At 38.7% G+C, this 18,283-nt stretch overlaps 1 protein-coding gene across 1 annotated transcript; it reads right to left on the reverse strand.

Moving 5' to 3' along the window:
- Positions 1 to 81: 81 nt before the first annotated feature.
- Positions 82 to 17,800, reverse strand: LOC113671632 (cullin-4A). The gene is made up of 23 exons (XM_089210294.1): positions 16,678 to 17,800; positions 14,489 to 14,708; positions 13,416 to 13,485; positions 12,716 to 12,789; positions 12,141 to 12,239; positions 11,360 to 11,423; positions 10,905 to 10,994; positions 10,468 to 10,550; positions 10,116 to 10,183; positions 9,446 to 9,564; positions 8,782 to 8,919; positions 8,158 to 8,212; positions 7,786 to 7,823; positions 7,409 to 7,475; positions 7,083 to 7,279; positions 6,329 to 6,436; positions 5,177 to 5,299; positions 4,762 to 4,867; positions 4,060 to 4,133; positions 3,356 to 3,454; positions 2,674 to 2,727; positions 2,325 to 2,423; positions 82 to 1,063 (listed from the first exon to the last, which is right to left on the reverse strand). Exons 1-23 carry the CDS (start codon positions 17,036 to 17,038, stop codon positions 968 to 970), a joined length of 2,502 nt encoding a protein of 833 aa, XP_089066420.1. The 5' UTR covers positions 17,039 to 17,800; the 3' UTR covers positions 82 to 967.
- Positions 17,801 to 18,283: the final 483 nt, after the last annotated feature.

The following is an 18,283-nucleotide window of genomic DNA, read 5'->3' on the forward strand; positions in this document are numbered from 1 at the left end:
GGGGAGGGGTAGATGCGTAGTTTCTCAGATACTGACACTGATACAGACGAAGAGGTTTCTAACAGACTCAACAAAGCTGTATATTGCTAAAACGTATTTTATTAACAGTTTATTTGAAACTCAGATCAGTTTGATCAAGCAAAAAAAAAAAGACGAAAAGGTCACAAAAGATACACTATTGCGACTAAAATACACAGGCCCCTATGACAAATTATCTCTTTTCCTCAGAACATTAAGACTCTATATACCTTTGTACAAAAGCGAAATCTTAACTGATACAGGGTAGACAGAACCATTCGTTACCAGTGCGTTCGCGTGACTCCAATGCTTCCGCTGTACAACAAAACATTTGAACACAGACTCGATGGCTGAGAGAGTTCTAGTACGGACTACATTGCGTGACTACGTTGCGTAACTTTCACTTCCAACACCTGAGCCATCCACGAAGCAGGCCAGTTTGCATGGTCACGCGTCAAGAAACTATACACAACCGATACGTTGCCATTTGCCCCGGGTTTTTATCCTACCGTGGCTATCTTGCATTCACTGGAGAAAACTGTATATTGCAGGAGTAATCGATTTGCTGGGAAGAAACTGTCAGTTGCGCGGAAGACGCACATGACAGGCGCATAACTCTTGCGGGAAACGCGCGTGGACGAGAAAGCTTTATACGCCTTACTCATACCGCTTGTACCGGGTGAAGAAGGCGGAAATTGCTTTCAGAGTTCACTGCATAGGAACAAAGTAATCGCATTGATATAACACCTCATCAGAACTTTGTACTGAAAGAATGCCACGCCAATTAAACAAGAAAAGGCTTGAAACTGCTACAGGCACAGGATTAAGTTTCCACGAAGCAAAGCGTGACTGCTCTGTAGTTAATTACAACAGTTTCTAATCCAGGAACAACCAGAGGTGCGACAGGTATCTGCAGAATTCTTGTGTAACGACAGGTAGTTTCGCTGTGTCACGCAACGTAGTGGTACTGGTTAGGAAACTCTTTATCTCTTTCCATGTAGTCACGTTCTATCAGACTTTCAATGCGTTTCTTAAGGTCTGTAGGCTATAAAAGAAGACAGTAAAGTAGTAAAAACCAGTCCAAAGGCCCCAAGTGTTCTGAGTGCTCAGAACACTTAGGGGTTGAATGAAAAACTGGGCTATGCCTGTTTATTACTGGGAAAACAAGTACTGTGTCGTTGGAACTAGGAATCACAAACAACCGGAATGAAACTGAGTTTGACAACAACAATAACAACAACAAAAGCAGACTGGGAAATGGGGCGTTGGTTTTCCCCCCCTCTCTCCCCCCGCACGACCTTTCTGAAGAAGGTACATTTATGTAGTGGTACAGTTGAGGATTTTAGCGGCGCTTCTAGAGCTGCTGTCGTACCCTTTGGAGGGCTTGGAAGGAAAGTGGCAGAAGAGAGAAGAAACCACAATTGTATCTGCCGCTCTAATCTTTTATTTCTGAATCATTTGCTCGAGTAGAATCACCCAAAAATTTGTTGTTTTGCAATGAGTGGCCAAAGTCTCGGAACGTACTATTACTTTTATAAAGTTTTCTGTAAAACCTTCTTATATCTCCTTTTCTCCCACTTTTTAATTTTGCCCAGTGTTTACAAAATGCTCACTAACTTCAAGCAACATCATTCGAGGAAAGGGTAGAATTCTAAGTAACTTATGAAAGAAGGTAAATGGCAAAATTTGTGTTACTATGTGGAGTGGAGAGCTGTCTACCACCTAAGGGAAGGCGTGCCAACGACTTAAGCTCCACACGAGTCGTATAGACCATAATAACTTTGTAATCTCGTTCTCTCAGTGAAGACCATGTAACGGTGACGAGAGACGGCTTCAAAAATTCGTCATATTCACGCTTGTATAAACTCTTGATTACCACAGAGAAATCCTATTAAACCTCTCGCGGATTATGCGTCGATCAATTCAAAGCTTCAACGTCTTTCCAAGTTTGTTCAAACTTCCGCCCTGCCTCCCCTCCCCCCTCGGGCCAAAATTGTGTTCAAATACCCCACCCTATTTTTTTTCGTCACCAGCAAAATCAGCAACCGTGCCTTTCTACACATTGACCAAGCTTTAAAACCAAGAACTATTTAATTGAGCAAAATGAAACACTTTGGTCATAATATATTCGGCATAACGCCACGTTTCAGGGTTGACACTAAAAAGCATATTGATCAAATTTTCGAGGATAATTTATCTCACCTTGCAATTTAGGGTGTTGTAGCCCCGCCCTTTTAATAAGGGGCATCCCTAGAGAAGGGCTCCGCTCGATTGTTAGAGTAACATGAGTAGCTGAAAAGCCTTACCTTCACAGGGAATTTCAGCTGGTTAAATAATTCTGTCACCAGGAGCGTGTGACTGAGGGTCTTGCGAGTTTTCATGATACGGACAATGGCTGCGTCAATCTACAACGGCAAAGAACAATCGTTTACTCAACCACTGAATCCTTTCATAGTGCAATTCTGAAGCATGAATGGGCTCAGACAGAGTGGTATATACCTCTATATACGGTAGCTAAACCGGAAGTGGACTATACAATGCGGGACCCACAAGAACTTCAATTGACACCAGGTTCAAGCCCTTCACCCATTATTATTCTTATTAATATTATCATTATAAAACAAGATTAATTAAGAAAAAGTATCTACAGGTCACCTGGTATTGTCGATCCTGGAACACTCGCTCTGTTGTGTTAATATTCTCCTCTTGCTAAAGAACCAAAAAGAAAAAAAATTCCTGTTAGAAAACACGGTACCTACCCTAATGAACCGAGTTCTGTAATTCATTTATGACAGTGTGACGCATCGGAATCAAAAGGACGAAAAGAGCCGCAATTGAAATTTTGGAACAGCGGTCTCATGGAGGCTGGTCTGCCCAGAAATCTTTTCAGTTCTCTTTTCTTCTCTCTGGTAATGAGATCAGAGAACAGGCACGAGCAAAATGAGGGCACGAACTGAGGACACGAACGAAACGAGAAACGCAAATGATACAACAAACGCGAACACAAGGGCATGAACTTAAGAAAAGGAACATAAGTGTGGACAGACCCATCTAAAAACAAGAGTTGGCACCGATTCGAGTGACAATTTTGGTCCTGCTCAATTTGTTTGTTGCGCAACAGAAGCTACTCTTTTCGGTAGGTGATTCTCTCTTCCCAACCAAAGTCTGTCGTAAAAGTAAACAGATACCACCAAAAAATAATCAAACGAGTAAATAAATATAACATGAGAGGGCGTCGCGCGAATTCAAGAAGCTTTCGTGGAGCGTGACATTGGTTTCTTTTCTCTCGCGCGAATGACTGAGCGGAAGAAGAGGCGCAGCTCTCGGCCTATCTTACCGTCTCTTTGAGTTGTATTTGATTAATTTTGATTCGGCAAAGTTTGTGCTTGAACTCGCTGTTGAAGAAGAACGTATCGCCATCGTCGACATCACGGCCCTTAAAAATAAAGAGAAACGAAGTAAGAACCACTAGCAAAATAAAGAAGAACGAATTCAAGATGTCACCAGGAAAGTTCGGAGTTTTCTTAACGCCCAGTGTGCAGGATAAACCCTTCCACCCCTTAAGAGTGACTTGCATCTAATTTCTCCTTTAAAATGTTGCAGAGTGTTCTTTTGTCATAACAACCAAGTCTCTTCACTCTTTAACCCCTAAGGGTGACTGGCATCTAATTTCTCCTTACAATATCACCCCTGAATCTAAGATCACAGTCACGAGAATAAAGGAAACGATCACCACCTAGACAAGCTCTTGATTGTTAAAAAAATTCTCCTTGTCAGCACCATAGGAAACGTATAGAGAGCGGTATGGAGAATATACATATTGATGTTAGAGTGAAAAGAGTAAAGAGGTAAACTCACAACCTTTCGTGATATTAGGAAAACTCGAGAAAAAACCTTGCAAACCACTGACTCAACGCGCGTGATTTACACAACTTGCAAGTTTTCTCCGCTTATCCCGAGTTATTACGCATCGCAATCCCAGCCTCCTTTGGACCCTTCAGCAAAACTTGCTCTAAAATTATGCTCTAAGTGCAAGTGTACCTTGGGTTTCTTGACTAGAACACGCGCTTTACCACAAGCAAGGGATTGTAGCGTCCGTCTTAGTTCACCTTCCTCTGTTAAAAAAAAGGCAAAAGAAGGGAAGAGGAGAGGGGTTAGTACAAGAGAACCCTGAAAGTATCCTGGCTTTCCCCTTATAGACGAAACTTTACAGGATCTCTCAAAAGACAAACAAGAAAGCCAATTCTCTTAAAACAAAGTTAGTGTAAATTTTTGTGAGCTTTTGCCTTATATGCTTGTACAACACCCAGAAAATCCTTCACTCTGATAAATCAACCATATCCTAAACTTCCTCTTCAAAACGCAGAGAGAGACGTGGGGGAATGGGTGTGAGGAGTTAGGCTTGTCGCCTACGGAGGATGATTTTACAAGCGCGTTACCAGGCTCTCGTTTGGGCTAAAATCAAAAACAGACAAAATAAGAAACGAACATGGAGGAAAGATGGTAAGCGAGTTGAAGGGGCAGAGCACATAAAGAAAATAACTGATTAAAAACTTTTCCCGCGAAGAACAAATCTATGATCTGCAGTTCCTTTAAAAATGAGAAATTTCAAACATGTATCAAGATAGAAAATCGGGATTGTAATGACAAACTGTCATCATAAATAATTCTAGGGAGGTAACGTATGGAAATTTCGTAACAGTTTCTGATTGTTTCTACAATTTTTCTGCATTGGGGTCTCACCTATTCCTGTGGCTTGCTTTATCTCGTCAAAGCCAAAAGTCTCTCCTGTGTTGAACATCAACAACACCAAAGTTTGAAACAACGACACCTGAAGTTCTTTCTTCTCCTGTTGGAAAGGAAACAACATTCATCTTAAGGCTGATAGAACTGTCCTCATAACGGTTAGAATAATGTATTCACCTATGTAAAGCGATGCAAACAAAATGTCCCTTCGCCCTCCAAACTCAAAAACCCGCATATCACGCATGCACGCACGAATCGAAAAGGGAGCTCGTCCTAAAATTCCGTGATCCATTCCTCTTCAAGGCAACATAGTCTAAGCCAAAATATAGGGAAAAAAAACTGAAAGAGCTCCTCTTTCAGAAGCCCTTGGAAGGGCGAGTTAGGGGGAAACCATTGGAATGAAATAACTCACATCTGCCGTAGGACCAAAGTCGGCCTTAACAACACAATGTCCTAACGTGTTCTGCCACTGAAGTTTTCTTCCGCCATGTTTTCCAATGTAGAACTTCTTAAACGCCTCTTGGTATTCAACCATCTGGAAGTCATCATCAAAAAGTTAATCAAGAGACTCTTAACGACCAATAATTTCAGTATCATCAAGTTCGATGTAAAATTATTATGCATCCTATCCACATCATAAGAAAGCGTTCATTACAAGATTATTCTCCTTAATGCAATGTAACGCGCTTTTGAATATGCACATCATTTGAATGTTTTTATCGTAATGTAAATTTATTGTTGGTATGGTACAAAAATACAAGTGTGTCTAATTTCCTACATTGACTCCCAAAGATAACTTTTCATCAATCCTTAAGAGTGAATGGCTTCTAAGTTCTACTTACATTATCCTCTTTGAATCAACAAGTTAAAGGTCATGAGATTGAAAAAATTGATCATCAATTTAAGAAGCTCCTGACTTTCAAACAAATTCTCCTTGTCAGTACCACAGCATGAGTAAAGAAAGAGGGTCTCAATGGGGTGACGGCTTTTACGGCTAACGGAGAACATCTTTCCATTAATTTCACCAGATTTTTTTTTGGAGGTTAACTATTTTTGCGACTAGCGGTTTAAAATTTGTCAATTTTTACGCTAAAGTTTTTGGCCGTTTTACGGTTAACGGTTAACCCTATTGATACCCTCTGTGAAGAGGGTATCAACAGACCTATGGAAGTCTTTTCTGCTAAACAGAGAATGGTTTTCGAGGTCTCTTGAGTTTGGACAGGGTATGACATTTCACAAAACGACTTTCTAAACAGGGTTTCTCACTGGCACGGAGACCTTGAATAGGAACAGTAGGAAGTCATTGGTTTTGGAGAACCGGATCTGAAAATCGCAAGGACGCTGTACTAAATAAATAAACAACCTGGTACCCCATTTTTCAGGTGAACATGTGGAACTGATAGATCATTTGTCTCTCATATTCTTTCAGAGTTTTGATTGATTTTTCACAGGACTTTACGTCATTAAATATTCTCTGGACTCATACTTGCGGATAACAAATGAACAACCGTGATGACCACTAAACATTGAAGGTGAAATCGTATACTATGAAAGGTGTTGTTACCTCTGATGGCAGATGCACCTCCATTGGAGTGTAGGTTGGCCAGTAACCCATGGTAAGAATGCTGACTACCATGTCTACACTACCTGGGAGATCCTGATGCTGCAGATACTGTGAACAATAAGCAATGTAGTCAATACGCATCTCACTAATTTAAAAGCGTCGAAGTGTACACAGTGACATACAGAATCACCGATTCATTACAGATGCTCCGTAACCGTTGAGGTATCTTCAGTTGCAGTTTCCAATTTTACAGATTTGAGCACAGAAAAAGAACTGATACGGAAAACCAACGTATCCTCCATGTCTGTAAATTGTTCACTTAGCCATTACTTAGTGAGAAACTTGGCCCAGATCTCCAATTGGAAGCTACACGGCGAGGGAATGGGGCTCAAACCCAAAGAGAGAAGAAGTACTACGACAGATTGGTGAAGGCGGCGACTCCATCGACGAACAAACCAACAAAAGCCTACCAAGTAATCGTTCCCTACATTAAGGAACTCACAGAGAGATTCCGAAATAAATAATACCGAATAACAGGAGGTCTGAGCCTACTTCAAACCTAACAATACAGTACAATGCATAAAACTCACAGTCAAACCAAAAGGGTTCATTACGCAAAGGTGTAGAGTGAAGCAATGTGAAGAACTTTTTCAAACCATGAATGTCACATTTCGGCCGACATGACAGAGAACGATCGGACGATTTGGTTTGGAAAATCACTCAATGTCGCTTTTGCTACTCTACTTTAATTCACCTGTTTAAAATGAACCAGCACATCCTTGGAAAGCTCCATGTCTTTGAACATGCCCTCAAGCTTGCTTGTAAATGCTGCACCACATTCTTGTTTCAGTTTAGACAGCATTGATTTTTCTGCATCCACCGACGCACTCTTGCCAACCAACAGTCTCTTTGCCAGGTCTTTCTTGTAAAATGCTTCAAACACATCTTTACCTGAGGACAACAACAACAACAAGGCTTCAAAACAATTGGTCCGCAACGCGTGCACATTCAGGGACACGATGATCGGTGGGTGTTATCACTTACTTATCAATCCCACATAATACTTTCGTAAGTACGTACCATGGATAAATCTGAAGAGCACCATTATTCTGTCTAAAAGTTTTTCAAGTTCCTCTTCAGTTGCTTCCTGTACAAACAGTTTCAGACAAAAATTAATTTTTCAGCCTCCATTTATGCACACCATCAACTCTAACACCCTAACGGCAGTGTGTTTATTCCCCATTCTGTCCTTTATATACTTCCTAAGGTTCTGACAAGGAGAATTCGTTTAACAATCAAGAACTCCTCTAGTTTGTGATCATTTCCTAAATTCTCGCGACCTTAATGTTTGATTCAGGGCTGATATTGTAAGGAGAAATTAGATGCTAGTTACTCTTAGGGGTCAAATAGTTAATAAATAAAAGCACATGTGCGTTTTACTCTTTGTTTTGATTTACCTTGTTTCCTGCTCTTAGCTTGGAATCAACAAATTTTGCTATAGAAGGAAAAGAAAGAAATAGGAAGTTACAGCACAATACCGCAATGTACACTGAAATAAACCCTCCACTCCATGCTACGTGCAACGTATCTTTGGTAACCCTGCGCTCCGTATTATTTGGCGAAAAGATCGGCCGCCATGTTGAAGTTTTACAAATTTCTACCCAAGAGGAGGAGGACATGGACACAAGGAGAGAAGGGGTGAGGGCACTACCGTGCCCTCCCTCTTTGCACAATCTCACAGTTGGCACTGTATGCTCCAAGCAGCCGGCCATAAAATAATCAGTTCCAAGACGGAAATAACTAATTGTACTGCTACGTGTTTCATTTACCTATTAGTTCTGCAGGTTTGTTCGGTCTCTTGTTAATAAATGCTTCAAACGCATCCTACAATAACAGACAAAAAAACATAGCCAAGTTACAACTCTTTAAATCAAACAGTAATTTCAAAGAAACGTAACAAAAAGCTATGCACAGCCTTCCAAACGATGACTGCGTAAGGAAAGGCAGGACATGTGGATATGCGGAATAGTTTGTGCAGTTCTTTGTCGAAAAGAAGGCGTCAATAGTTATACATGTAAAAACAAATAAAGAATACGGTTTGCTTTCTGATTACTGCACTGCACGAGAATTACATTGAATCATAATTATTTGTGTTATAAACACGCGTTCAAAGAATGAATAAATTGCCGCATCTGAATTCGTATTTTGTCCATGAGAGCACCGGATAAATTGATGACCATCATGTGAACTCAACTGCTTCCAACTTCAAAAAGCCCCTCAAAGGTGAAAAAACCCGTACGTTTATAGTTTCGGTTACCATAACAACACTGCTATAGTCACACGTGCAACATGCAAAATTCTACGTTCACAACACAAGGTGAAAATATCGAGTGTTGGAGAAAAAGGGAATCCTATTACATCACCAATTTCTTAAAAACGAAACATCGTTATACCTTCATTGCATTAACAAATTTCTCACTCTTCATAAAAGCGTCTTCTATGATGCTGTCAAGCTGCTCCTTGAAATCCAGCAAATCTTGTACCATACTTTTATCTTTTTCAGGATCAAGAACAATGCTAGTTCCTTGTTTCTGAAAAAAAAAAAAAAAAAAAAAAAAAAAAAAAACGGGAAAAGAATAAAGCAGTTTTTAATTGAGTGTGAAAAATCCAAACCCAAAGTGATCACGACGGTCAATCAGAGCAAAGGTTGACATCATCATTAACCAATGAAAATTCAAAGTAAAAACACGCGGCCTGCCAAAAGCGCGGGAAAACGCGGGTGATCAGGTCGTCATTGTTGATTTCAATTTTTAATCTGATTGGTTGAGAAAGTGGACGGAGTTTTTTGGAACAATCACAGAGAGAAGTACCGAAAAACAAAAGCAACCCTGAATTACATTTAACTTTCAATTGCACGTTGCTTTCTTTGAGTTATTTTGATAAGTGGGAGGCTGTTAGAGGTGATGCACCGGCAGCTCAAACTCTCGGCATGAAACGAACGTAAACAAGACCTCTGTTCACGAGAGTAACTCATATCAACCAAAGTAAATAGTGTCTTTATAAAGCGACAACACACGAGTTTAAAGGTAAAATGAAATTTCTGCGTCTCCACTTTACCTTGATGTATTCATTGAAAGCATTGCACAATTCATCTTGTCCTCTTTTCACTCTGCTAAACAACTGATATAGTAGGGCTAGATCACCGAGCCTGTAACTTGCCATCAAGCTGTCAAAACCTAAAAGAAAAACACACGCAAAAAAAACCTCATGATCAACAGATTTCCAAGGTGCTCTAAGTCTTATAATAGAGAACTTTTGAAACACGAGAAAGATCAGGCAGCCACACAAAATGTCGTATCAGTTAAATAAGCAAGACTTGTACATGTAAAAACTAACGTTATGTTGCATGACATCACACAAGTTTTGTTCGTAATGCAGAAGCATGTGTCAGAAGCATTGTGTAGATTGTCCAACTTACCACTAAAATACATACATATAACAGGGTTCATACTCTTTTTCTGAGACAGATTCAAGGACTTTTCCAGGATTCAGACTGATTTTATCCAGGGCTCAAAATTTCACTCTTTCCCAAGAATTCAAAATAAATCTTCCTTACCGTCCACTTACATTTCTCTTGCAGTAAAAATTCTGAAAACTTCATTTCTCGAGTTTTAAGCAGATTTCCAGGACTGGAAAGTCCTGGAAAATTGCAAAATAAAATTCCAGGACTTTCTAGGTTTTCCAGGACCCCTCCAAACCCTGATATAAGTGCATTAAATAAACTTACCTTTTTGGAGAATGCTGGTCAAATGTTGGCCTAACAACTGTTTTTCAATACAAGGAATAAGAGGTTTTCTAGAGAAATAAATAAAAAAGAAACAGTTGTATTAACAGTGTACTGAGACACTTTCAAGAAGTTTGAAAACATGTTTATCAAGCCTCTCACTACCATGCAAACTTTGAAGTTGAAGGTGAATCACAGAACTTCAACACCAAGCTTTCAACAGCTCAAGCTTCCACTCCCTTCCAAAATCATTCTCCAAGAGGTTCTTCTAACCCACCTTCCCTTCCCATTGTTAACTCTTCTAATTTCACAACCCCATTTCCTAATTCTGTCTCAAAGTAAGAGGAGTTATTACCTTGTAGACTGATCTAAGTAGTGAAGCAGTCTGTCATTTTCTTCTTTGAGTCTTCTGTCCACATGAGCAAGATACTTTGGTACCTGGTGATTTCAGTGAGAGGAAGGAGGACACATCAAACTAATAGTACAGTGCTTTTCATGTTTACAATTCCATGAAGCTGCTCCCAACACAGGCTGAAATATATCCTGCTATTTTCATAAACCTTTTTCTGTTACCAGTTAAAAAGCAACAAAAGTTGGTTTTGAACTGCAACATGTTTTAAGAGTACCAGAGCAAGGCAATGCAAGTGTCAATGTTGAAACTGGTTATAACTGTTTGACATCTGATTTATCTGGAGTAAAAATTTTCTTGCATGGAAAAAAAGGAGAAACTACAGCAAAGTAAAGCAAATGCAATTCCCATTATTGAATACTGTAGAAGGGATGATAACTTACATCTGTTTCTTGCATATATCTGTTTCCCTCCTCATGATAAAGAGCTTCTGTTGCCTTCAGGAACTTTGTTTCAAATGCATCCTCATACATCTAATCCGAGAGCACACAATCATTCTGTCAATAACTTAATAATCAACTGCACAAGCAGTGATGTGACATGTAATGAATAAAAGAAAATGCTACATTTTAAGGGTTAGAATTAAATTGAGCTTATTGCATTACATTGGTCCATCTCCTCCGCCCCCTCTGCCTGCAACATCTTGTCAGCTTTCCTGACAGTTCACCTTGACCCATTTATAATCCTGGGTGAAGAGAGGCACTGTGTCTTGCCCAAGAACACAAAACAATGACTCAGCTACATCCCAAACCCAAACCTTTCCACCAGGAGTCGAACAGGTTAAACATTCAGCTACCACTTCACCACCACAAACTACTCTGTGCATTCATGAATTTACCTGCAAGTCAGCTAACATTCTCAACAAGCTTTTAAGTAATGTTCTGTCAACTGCTTCACCATGTCTAGAAATATGAAAAGAACATACAATGTAACCATCACTTAAATGAACTAGAAAGTTTTTTTTTCAAATAAGCCATTTAAACCAAGGACAAGAGTGGAATTAAGAAACAAACACACACACACACACACAAAATAATAACTGACAATAATGTGGTTTTATTAACTATATTGATAATTTGAATTTGCCACTGTTAAGATATTCTAACGCTGATGATTTGAGTATAAGTCCTTTGTCAGAGTGCCAGGGGCTGATTCTCGAAACATCAGCCCTAGAATCTTCTTACACTGAGTGGCCAATTCACATTATCAAGTCAGTTGATAAAGCCAAATTATCTTGTTCATCACTAGCAATGCAGCAACACAGTTTCTTTCACTCATGTATGTAAGTAACCATACTTCAACAAGGAGCAGGTAAATAATGATGGACACTTCTTGAGCCAGGAGGTAATAGGGTACACATTCACCACTTTTACTTACACCTAAGGCAAATATCTGTTTTGCTTGTATCTAATATGTACATGTCAAAGCCTAAATCACCAAATGACCAAAAATTTCTTTACTTTTGACAATATACAAACACATAGCTTAAATCAAACTGATAAAAATCTTGCCATGCTGTCTCTGGAAGTAGCCAATCAGCATGCATAAAAACTGTTGTTTACTTGAGTGCATGATATATACTAAGAATCATACAATCATCTTGTTTATATAATTCTCACCTTTCATTTTCTATTAATTGCAGTAAACCATCCACCGTCCTCTCTTGTACTGTTTTGTTACTCATGATGTGTGTACGAAACAAATTCAGACTCATATCCCTACAAAACAATACAATATATTTTATACATCTATTAACCTGATTGCCTTGCTGCAGCTACATATTCTCCATACTTTCTCTATACATTTACAAAGGAGCTGACAAGGAAAATTTCTTTAACAACCAAGGGCTTCTTTAGTTGCTGGTCATTTCCTTTAATCTTGTAACCTTAATGTTTGATCCAGGGGTAGTATTGTAAGAAGAAATTAGATCTTTGCCAGTCTTAGGGGTCAAAGGGTGAAGAAACTTTGTTGCCGTCACAAAAGAACTCTCAGCCACTGATAAGTTTGTGTACTCTCGTCAACTGTCAGCTGGACAATGTATAGATGATACTTTTCTCTCCATGATCTCCAGGGGGTTATGGGAAAAAAGAGATAATTTTGGTGTCAATTCTGGAAAAATACTACCCTAGAGCTGTAATAATACAAGAGTAGCAAGAACAAACAAGTTCATTTTAAACAGTCAGATTTTTCTTACCACAGGGATAATATTGTTGAGTTTTGAAGAACATACGTCCTGTCCAGATACAGAAAAATGCTTCTAATCATAATCTGCAAGAGAGAGGAAAGAGGGAAAAAGATTTCTTCACTTCTTTGTTTTTCTGTGCATATTCTAGTATATTAACAGCTATACTGCCACACTTAAGTTTACATTCCTCTTCCATGTGTTTCAAAGGGAGCCAGAAACCTGCAAATTCATGAAAGGTGAAACCTGTACTTGAGCGAAGTGACCCCAAACCCACCCCCCCCCCCCCCGACCAGAGATAATACTGATTTCCATACAAGTGACTAGGAGTATAACTACTCCCCCCTGGATGGGATACTATTCCATTACAAGGTTACCCCCCTAAAATTTCATCAGGCTTCCCAGACAAATTGTCAGTACCCATTTATACTCCTAAGTGGAGAGGGGCCCAAGAACACAACACTTTAACCTCTTCCCCCCCCCCCTGTCTTGAACCCAGACCTCTGAACTCAGAGTTCAGCACACTGACTATTACACCACTGAAATTTCCACTAGTCTACATGTACATGTATGTCAAGCAAAATTTCCACATGTTTTCTCTGAAAGTAAAAAAATTTGAGTAAAGATTCAACTTCTTTTAACTGACTACTTTGCAGTTTTATGCCATCTACTTCAAAACTTATTGAAACCCCTGTCTTGTGTGTGAACATACCATGTCTCTGCAATGGTTTTCCCAACAGTGGTTTAGTTTTGACAGGTACAACTCACTATCCATTGAATCAGTAACTGACAGTTAAGGAGTTTGAAGAAGTATTTCCTTCTGACAGTTTTTATATCCTGTAACAGGCAAGTATTTGCCATACTTCTGACATGCATGATTTAGCTTGTAAGGGTTGGTTTGTGCTTGGTTTGTACAAGCTATGGGTTTCCTTCTCAATCAACCCTCCACACTTTCACAACAGCATGCATATTTGTCACACAGTTCTCTACACATTTCCTATGCTACTGACCACGAGAATTTGTTTAACAATCAAGGGCATCTTGAGTGGATGGTCATTTCCTACATTCTTATTACCTTAGTGTTTGATTAAGTTGTGATGTTTGGAGAAATTAGATGCTAGTCACTCTCTCCCTAACAGGTTAACTAGACACAGTTGGGATTAACATGGGACAGCTGCACTGTATTTTTTAGGCCAAAGAAGAGAAAAAACTATCTAATACTATAGCATGGACATTAACTTTACTAGAACAAGGGACCAACAAAAATTTTGAAACGTGCTTTAAGTCTTCTCTCAAGCACCTAGTCACCAGAAGTGAATGAGAACACTGAAATGCATTTTGCATGTGTACAAAAATGAAAAGTATATACACTCACAATCCCTGAGCTTGAAGCCCTTTTCACTGCCGAATGGATGTGTATCATTTTTGTGATGCTTTTCACTTACAAAGGATCAAAAAAACTTCCAGCAGACAAATTTGTTTTGATGTGAAAAATTTAAAGGAGGATTTGTGCTATGTCGTCCATGAATTAACTGAGCTCGAAATTCCACCGTTACATGAGCTTTTGTTTCTTGTCAGACAATATCTTAAAGCTTTTAAAAAAACACCTCCTTTCTGCAAAACAGTGCAATTTCCTTTGAAGTAAGCACAAATCAACCAGTCTGCCAAAAGTTAAATAGCTTGATCCCGCAGAAAAAACAAAAGTCAGTCCCAAAACCGATATGCTACCCTTTCACACAAAAGCCCTAAATTACATGTAAATAAAGGGCAACTCAAAAAGGATATCAAACAAACTGTTGAAGATTTGACCTCACATGCGACTCACACTCTGCCTTTAACAAGTCATACAATGTGGCAGCCATTTTGTGGGAGCACATGTTTTCAACAGCTTTATAAAGTTCCTCTGAGCTGTAAATGACAAATGTTTTCTTGTGAATTGCTTGAACAGCCTCCTTTAATTTCTGCCATGTTGCTTCCTTGAAGTTCTCGGGCAAATTTGGCTTGGCTAGAAGGACAAACACAAATAGATAGGTCATTGATCAAGTTGGGTTCTAAGAGATTCTGTGGACTAGCAGTTAGGAAACTGCTCCACTGGACTGAAATGTCTTGGTTTGTGACTGGCCTGCTTAATTTATTAAGTTCTTGGGCATGGCACCTCACTTTACTAAGCTTGTACCCATTTTCAGAAGTGATTTTCCAGGACTCAATTGAATCAAATCAATTTTTCAATGACTCCAAAGATTAACAATAACCCTTAAAATCTCACAAGTTACAAAATTCCTCTTACAATATCATGTTGTGTTTTCCTGCTGATTGAAATACAGATTTTAAACATAAATGTTTGTGCTTTTTTATCCTTAAGTGAGAGAAGAACTTACTTGTCTGAAAATAATTCAGCCTTTCTCATTTAATAATTCAATCTGAATGCTGATTTCAATAAATTTCAAATAACCAATCTATGAATTAATGATATTTACCAAAAACTAAATTTTCAGTAAAAACAAATTTGCAGTGAGGAGAAAAACTCATATTGATAACTAGCCAAGTATTAGATAACCCTTTAACTCCCAAGATCTGATATTTAATTCTCCCCTCTGGTGGCTAAATGTTACCTTGTAAATAAGTAACATGAATTTAGTGCTATATCATGATAACAACTTCTATCTGACTAGTTAACCCTTTCACTCCCGGATCAAATTTGTAATTCTCCTTACTGTCAACCATACAATTCTTATAATGTTAGTTCAGAGAATTTAGTATTGGATCAACTAATTATACCCAAATTGATATTTTTCTTCATTCTCATCACTTGCTTGGTTAATACAGTAATGATATTGTAAGGAGAAACTCTGTCTTGGTCACTCATGGGAGTTAAAGGGTTAAATATTCTCGTGACCTGTTAGCTGGATAATGTATGGATATTATTGGAAGAAGTTACGTGTTAATCACTTCTGGGAATTAAAGGGTTGACTGATAATCTTGTAACTAATGCAAAACAAGTCATTGTCTATTCCTGTAGCCTCTCAAATATAACTTAAGTCCTGTAGAATTGCCAGATTAAATGAAGTACACTAGGTAATTGTTGAGTTTTAAATTTCAAATAAAATAAAAATTTTTGACCTCTTGCTCTGGGTTTAGCCTTAAAACTATGTAGTAGAACTAGGTCTTTTGGGATTTCATGCTTAAAGTCATGTAACTGCTAATAATATTTAAATATTTGCCCAGAGAATGAAAGTGCATCTAGATGTTCCTGAAAATTACAATATTGGAGCTAGTGTTGGTGCCATTTAAAAAGTCTGGCATCTCTAAAGCAAAGTGAATTGTCACAGACCACAAAATTGCCATTCTTTTATCAAATACCACAGAAAAAACAACAACAATTGAGACAAAATTTGTTTGTGTTAAGCCTTAACATTGTTTGTTGTACACAAAATGTCTTTTAGGCACTATGTACATCTGTGAAAATTGTGCAAAAAGTTTAACAAGTACTTGGAGGATTTAGGAAGTTTCGTTAAAAACCAAAACTACCGTCATGTCGGTGATTAAGCAGTCAAACGTAAAAACAGGTTAAATATAAGTAACAATTGATGTACGTATAGTAGTAAGTTATAAACAGTGACGTTATACAGCGCTAAATCGATTGAACTTTTAAATTTAACATTTTGCTTTCCATTTGGAAGTGTCATTATGTACATAGAGCACGACAGAAGTAAACAGAGGCTTTTGATCACATAACTGAAATGAAAGTAATTCATACGCCAATGCTTTAGCTGAAGAATTACTGTTTTCTGTTCACAAAACGAAGCGGTTCGTGTAAGCCATGCAATTAGGCTTGTTATTTTAACGTTTAGACTGAATAAAGCGTACATTTTCATTAAGTATGCTCACGTATGTCTTTCTGGGATAAAATAGTTAAAAACTTAAGGTTTCAGCCCTTTGAGCATCAGAAAAAAGGAGAGAGAAATAAGACTAACCTTTGAAGTTCTTAATCACGAGCTTCTTGGCCTGGCCTGGCTTAGCAGAATTGTTTGCAAGAGGAGAGCGCTCGTGAAAGTGATTTCCGTAAGCAGAAAAATTCGCCTTTCTCTGCGGCTCAGCCATCGAGGAACCAGCGTTTTCGACGCCTCCCGGAACAAGAATTGTCTTTTGTTTCTTGTGAGGGTGAAAATTTAATTCACTCTGCAGAGGATCGGGGCTTGCCTTACACGTTCCGTTCTTGACAGTGTTGCTCAGTCGCCTCTTCTTCCTTGGTCCGCCGTTTTCCGCCACGTTTGTTTCTCTTTCGTGTGCGTTAGACCCCGTAGATAAGTCAGCATGCTTCGTTATTGGCAGCATTCATTCCTCTCTGGGCCTATCGAGGCCCCAAAGTTCAGAAAATGGGCAAATTACTAAACAATCTTGAACACACTGATTAGAAAATATCAAAGCTCATGCCTGTTATGCTGGAGGGAAGTCTGGGTACCGGTAGTTCGTCAAGCATTGTGGGAAAAACACGCATCGCGTGATAGCGCGTGGATGTCATGCACGTGCGTTTAGAGTTTCTTATTTTACAATAATCTAATCGATCTGTTTCCGACGTAACCTTTAGTTTTACATTGTGATTTGAATATTCATTCAGTGGAAATCTGTTTTTTTTCGTCTCGTCGAGCTACTTCCCTTTCATCCCCCCTTCGCTTCAGGGTAGAAACATAGATTTTTGGCTTAGAGAGCGACACACTTTCTAGCCTATTTCCGCCTAGGAATATCTTCTGTGAGGCACGTTTTCTTCAAAGTCCCCATTTTATACTTCTCCGGGCCCGGAGTACGAGCAAAAAAATATTTCATACGATGGTCGTACGTAATAAATATAAAAGCGATTTTCGCAATAATGAATATTACTTGAGCAGTGGTGAAAATGAGCCCCGAAAAAATTCAGGCCAGTACGGGATTTGAACCCACGACCTCTAAGATACGGCTGCAGTGTTCTACCAAATGAGCTAATAAGCCAATTGGGAACTGGTTATTATGTTGGTTCGTAATAAAACTGTGAAGTGATGAATTGATGACTGCGAATATATGAAAATCATACGTGTGAACTGTGGTTTAACAAATGAATATGAAAGCGATCTTACTTTCACTACTGCTTAAGTAGAATTCATTACTGTAAAAGATCGCTTTCATATTCATTTCATAAACCACGTTTCACACATATGATTTTTTTACATTCACAGCCATTGGTCGTAAGTAAATTGCACTTCAGTTTGGCGCATGATGCGGTCTGAGTATTCTTTGTACGATTTTAAGGAAAGGCCCAGGCTTGTTAGAGAGGAATTCGCCTCTTATCATAGCTATATGTATTTTATATAAGTTAAAAAATAATTCAATGAACAAATTTATTTAAGGGATCATTTATCGCCGTAGGGGTTATCGATCCAAAAATGCTGTACGCAGTCTGAGACCAAAAACTGAACAGAGACTGTTTAAGAGTCTTTAACCGATTTTACCCAAGTACCAATAAATTCCAATCTGAAGTACTCTTTGAAACCAAATTTTGTTTTTTATTGCCAAAATAGATGGTTAAATCGAAATCTCACGTAGAAA

This window comes from Pocillopora damicornis, chromosome 6 (assembly GCF_964200805.1).
Source record: "Pocillopora damicornis chromosome 6, jaPocDami1.2, whole genome shotgun sequence".
Taxonomy (NCBI): domain Eukaryota; kingdom Metazoa; phylum Cnidaria; class Anthozoa; order Scleractinia; family Pocilloporidae; genus Pocillopora; species Pocillopora damicornis.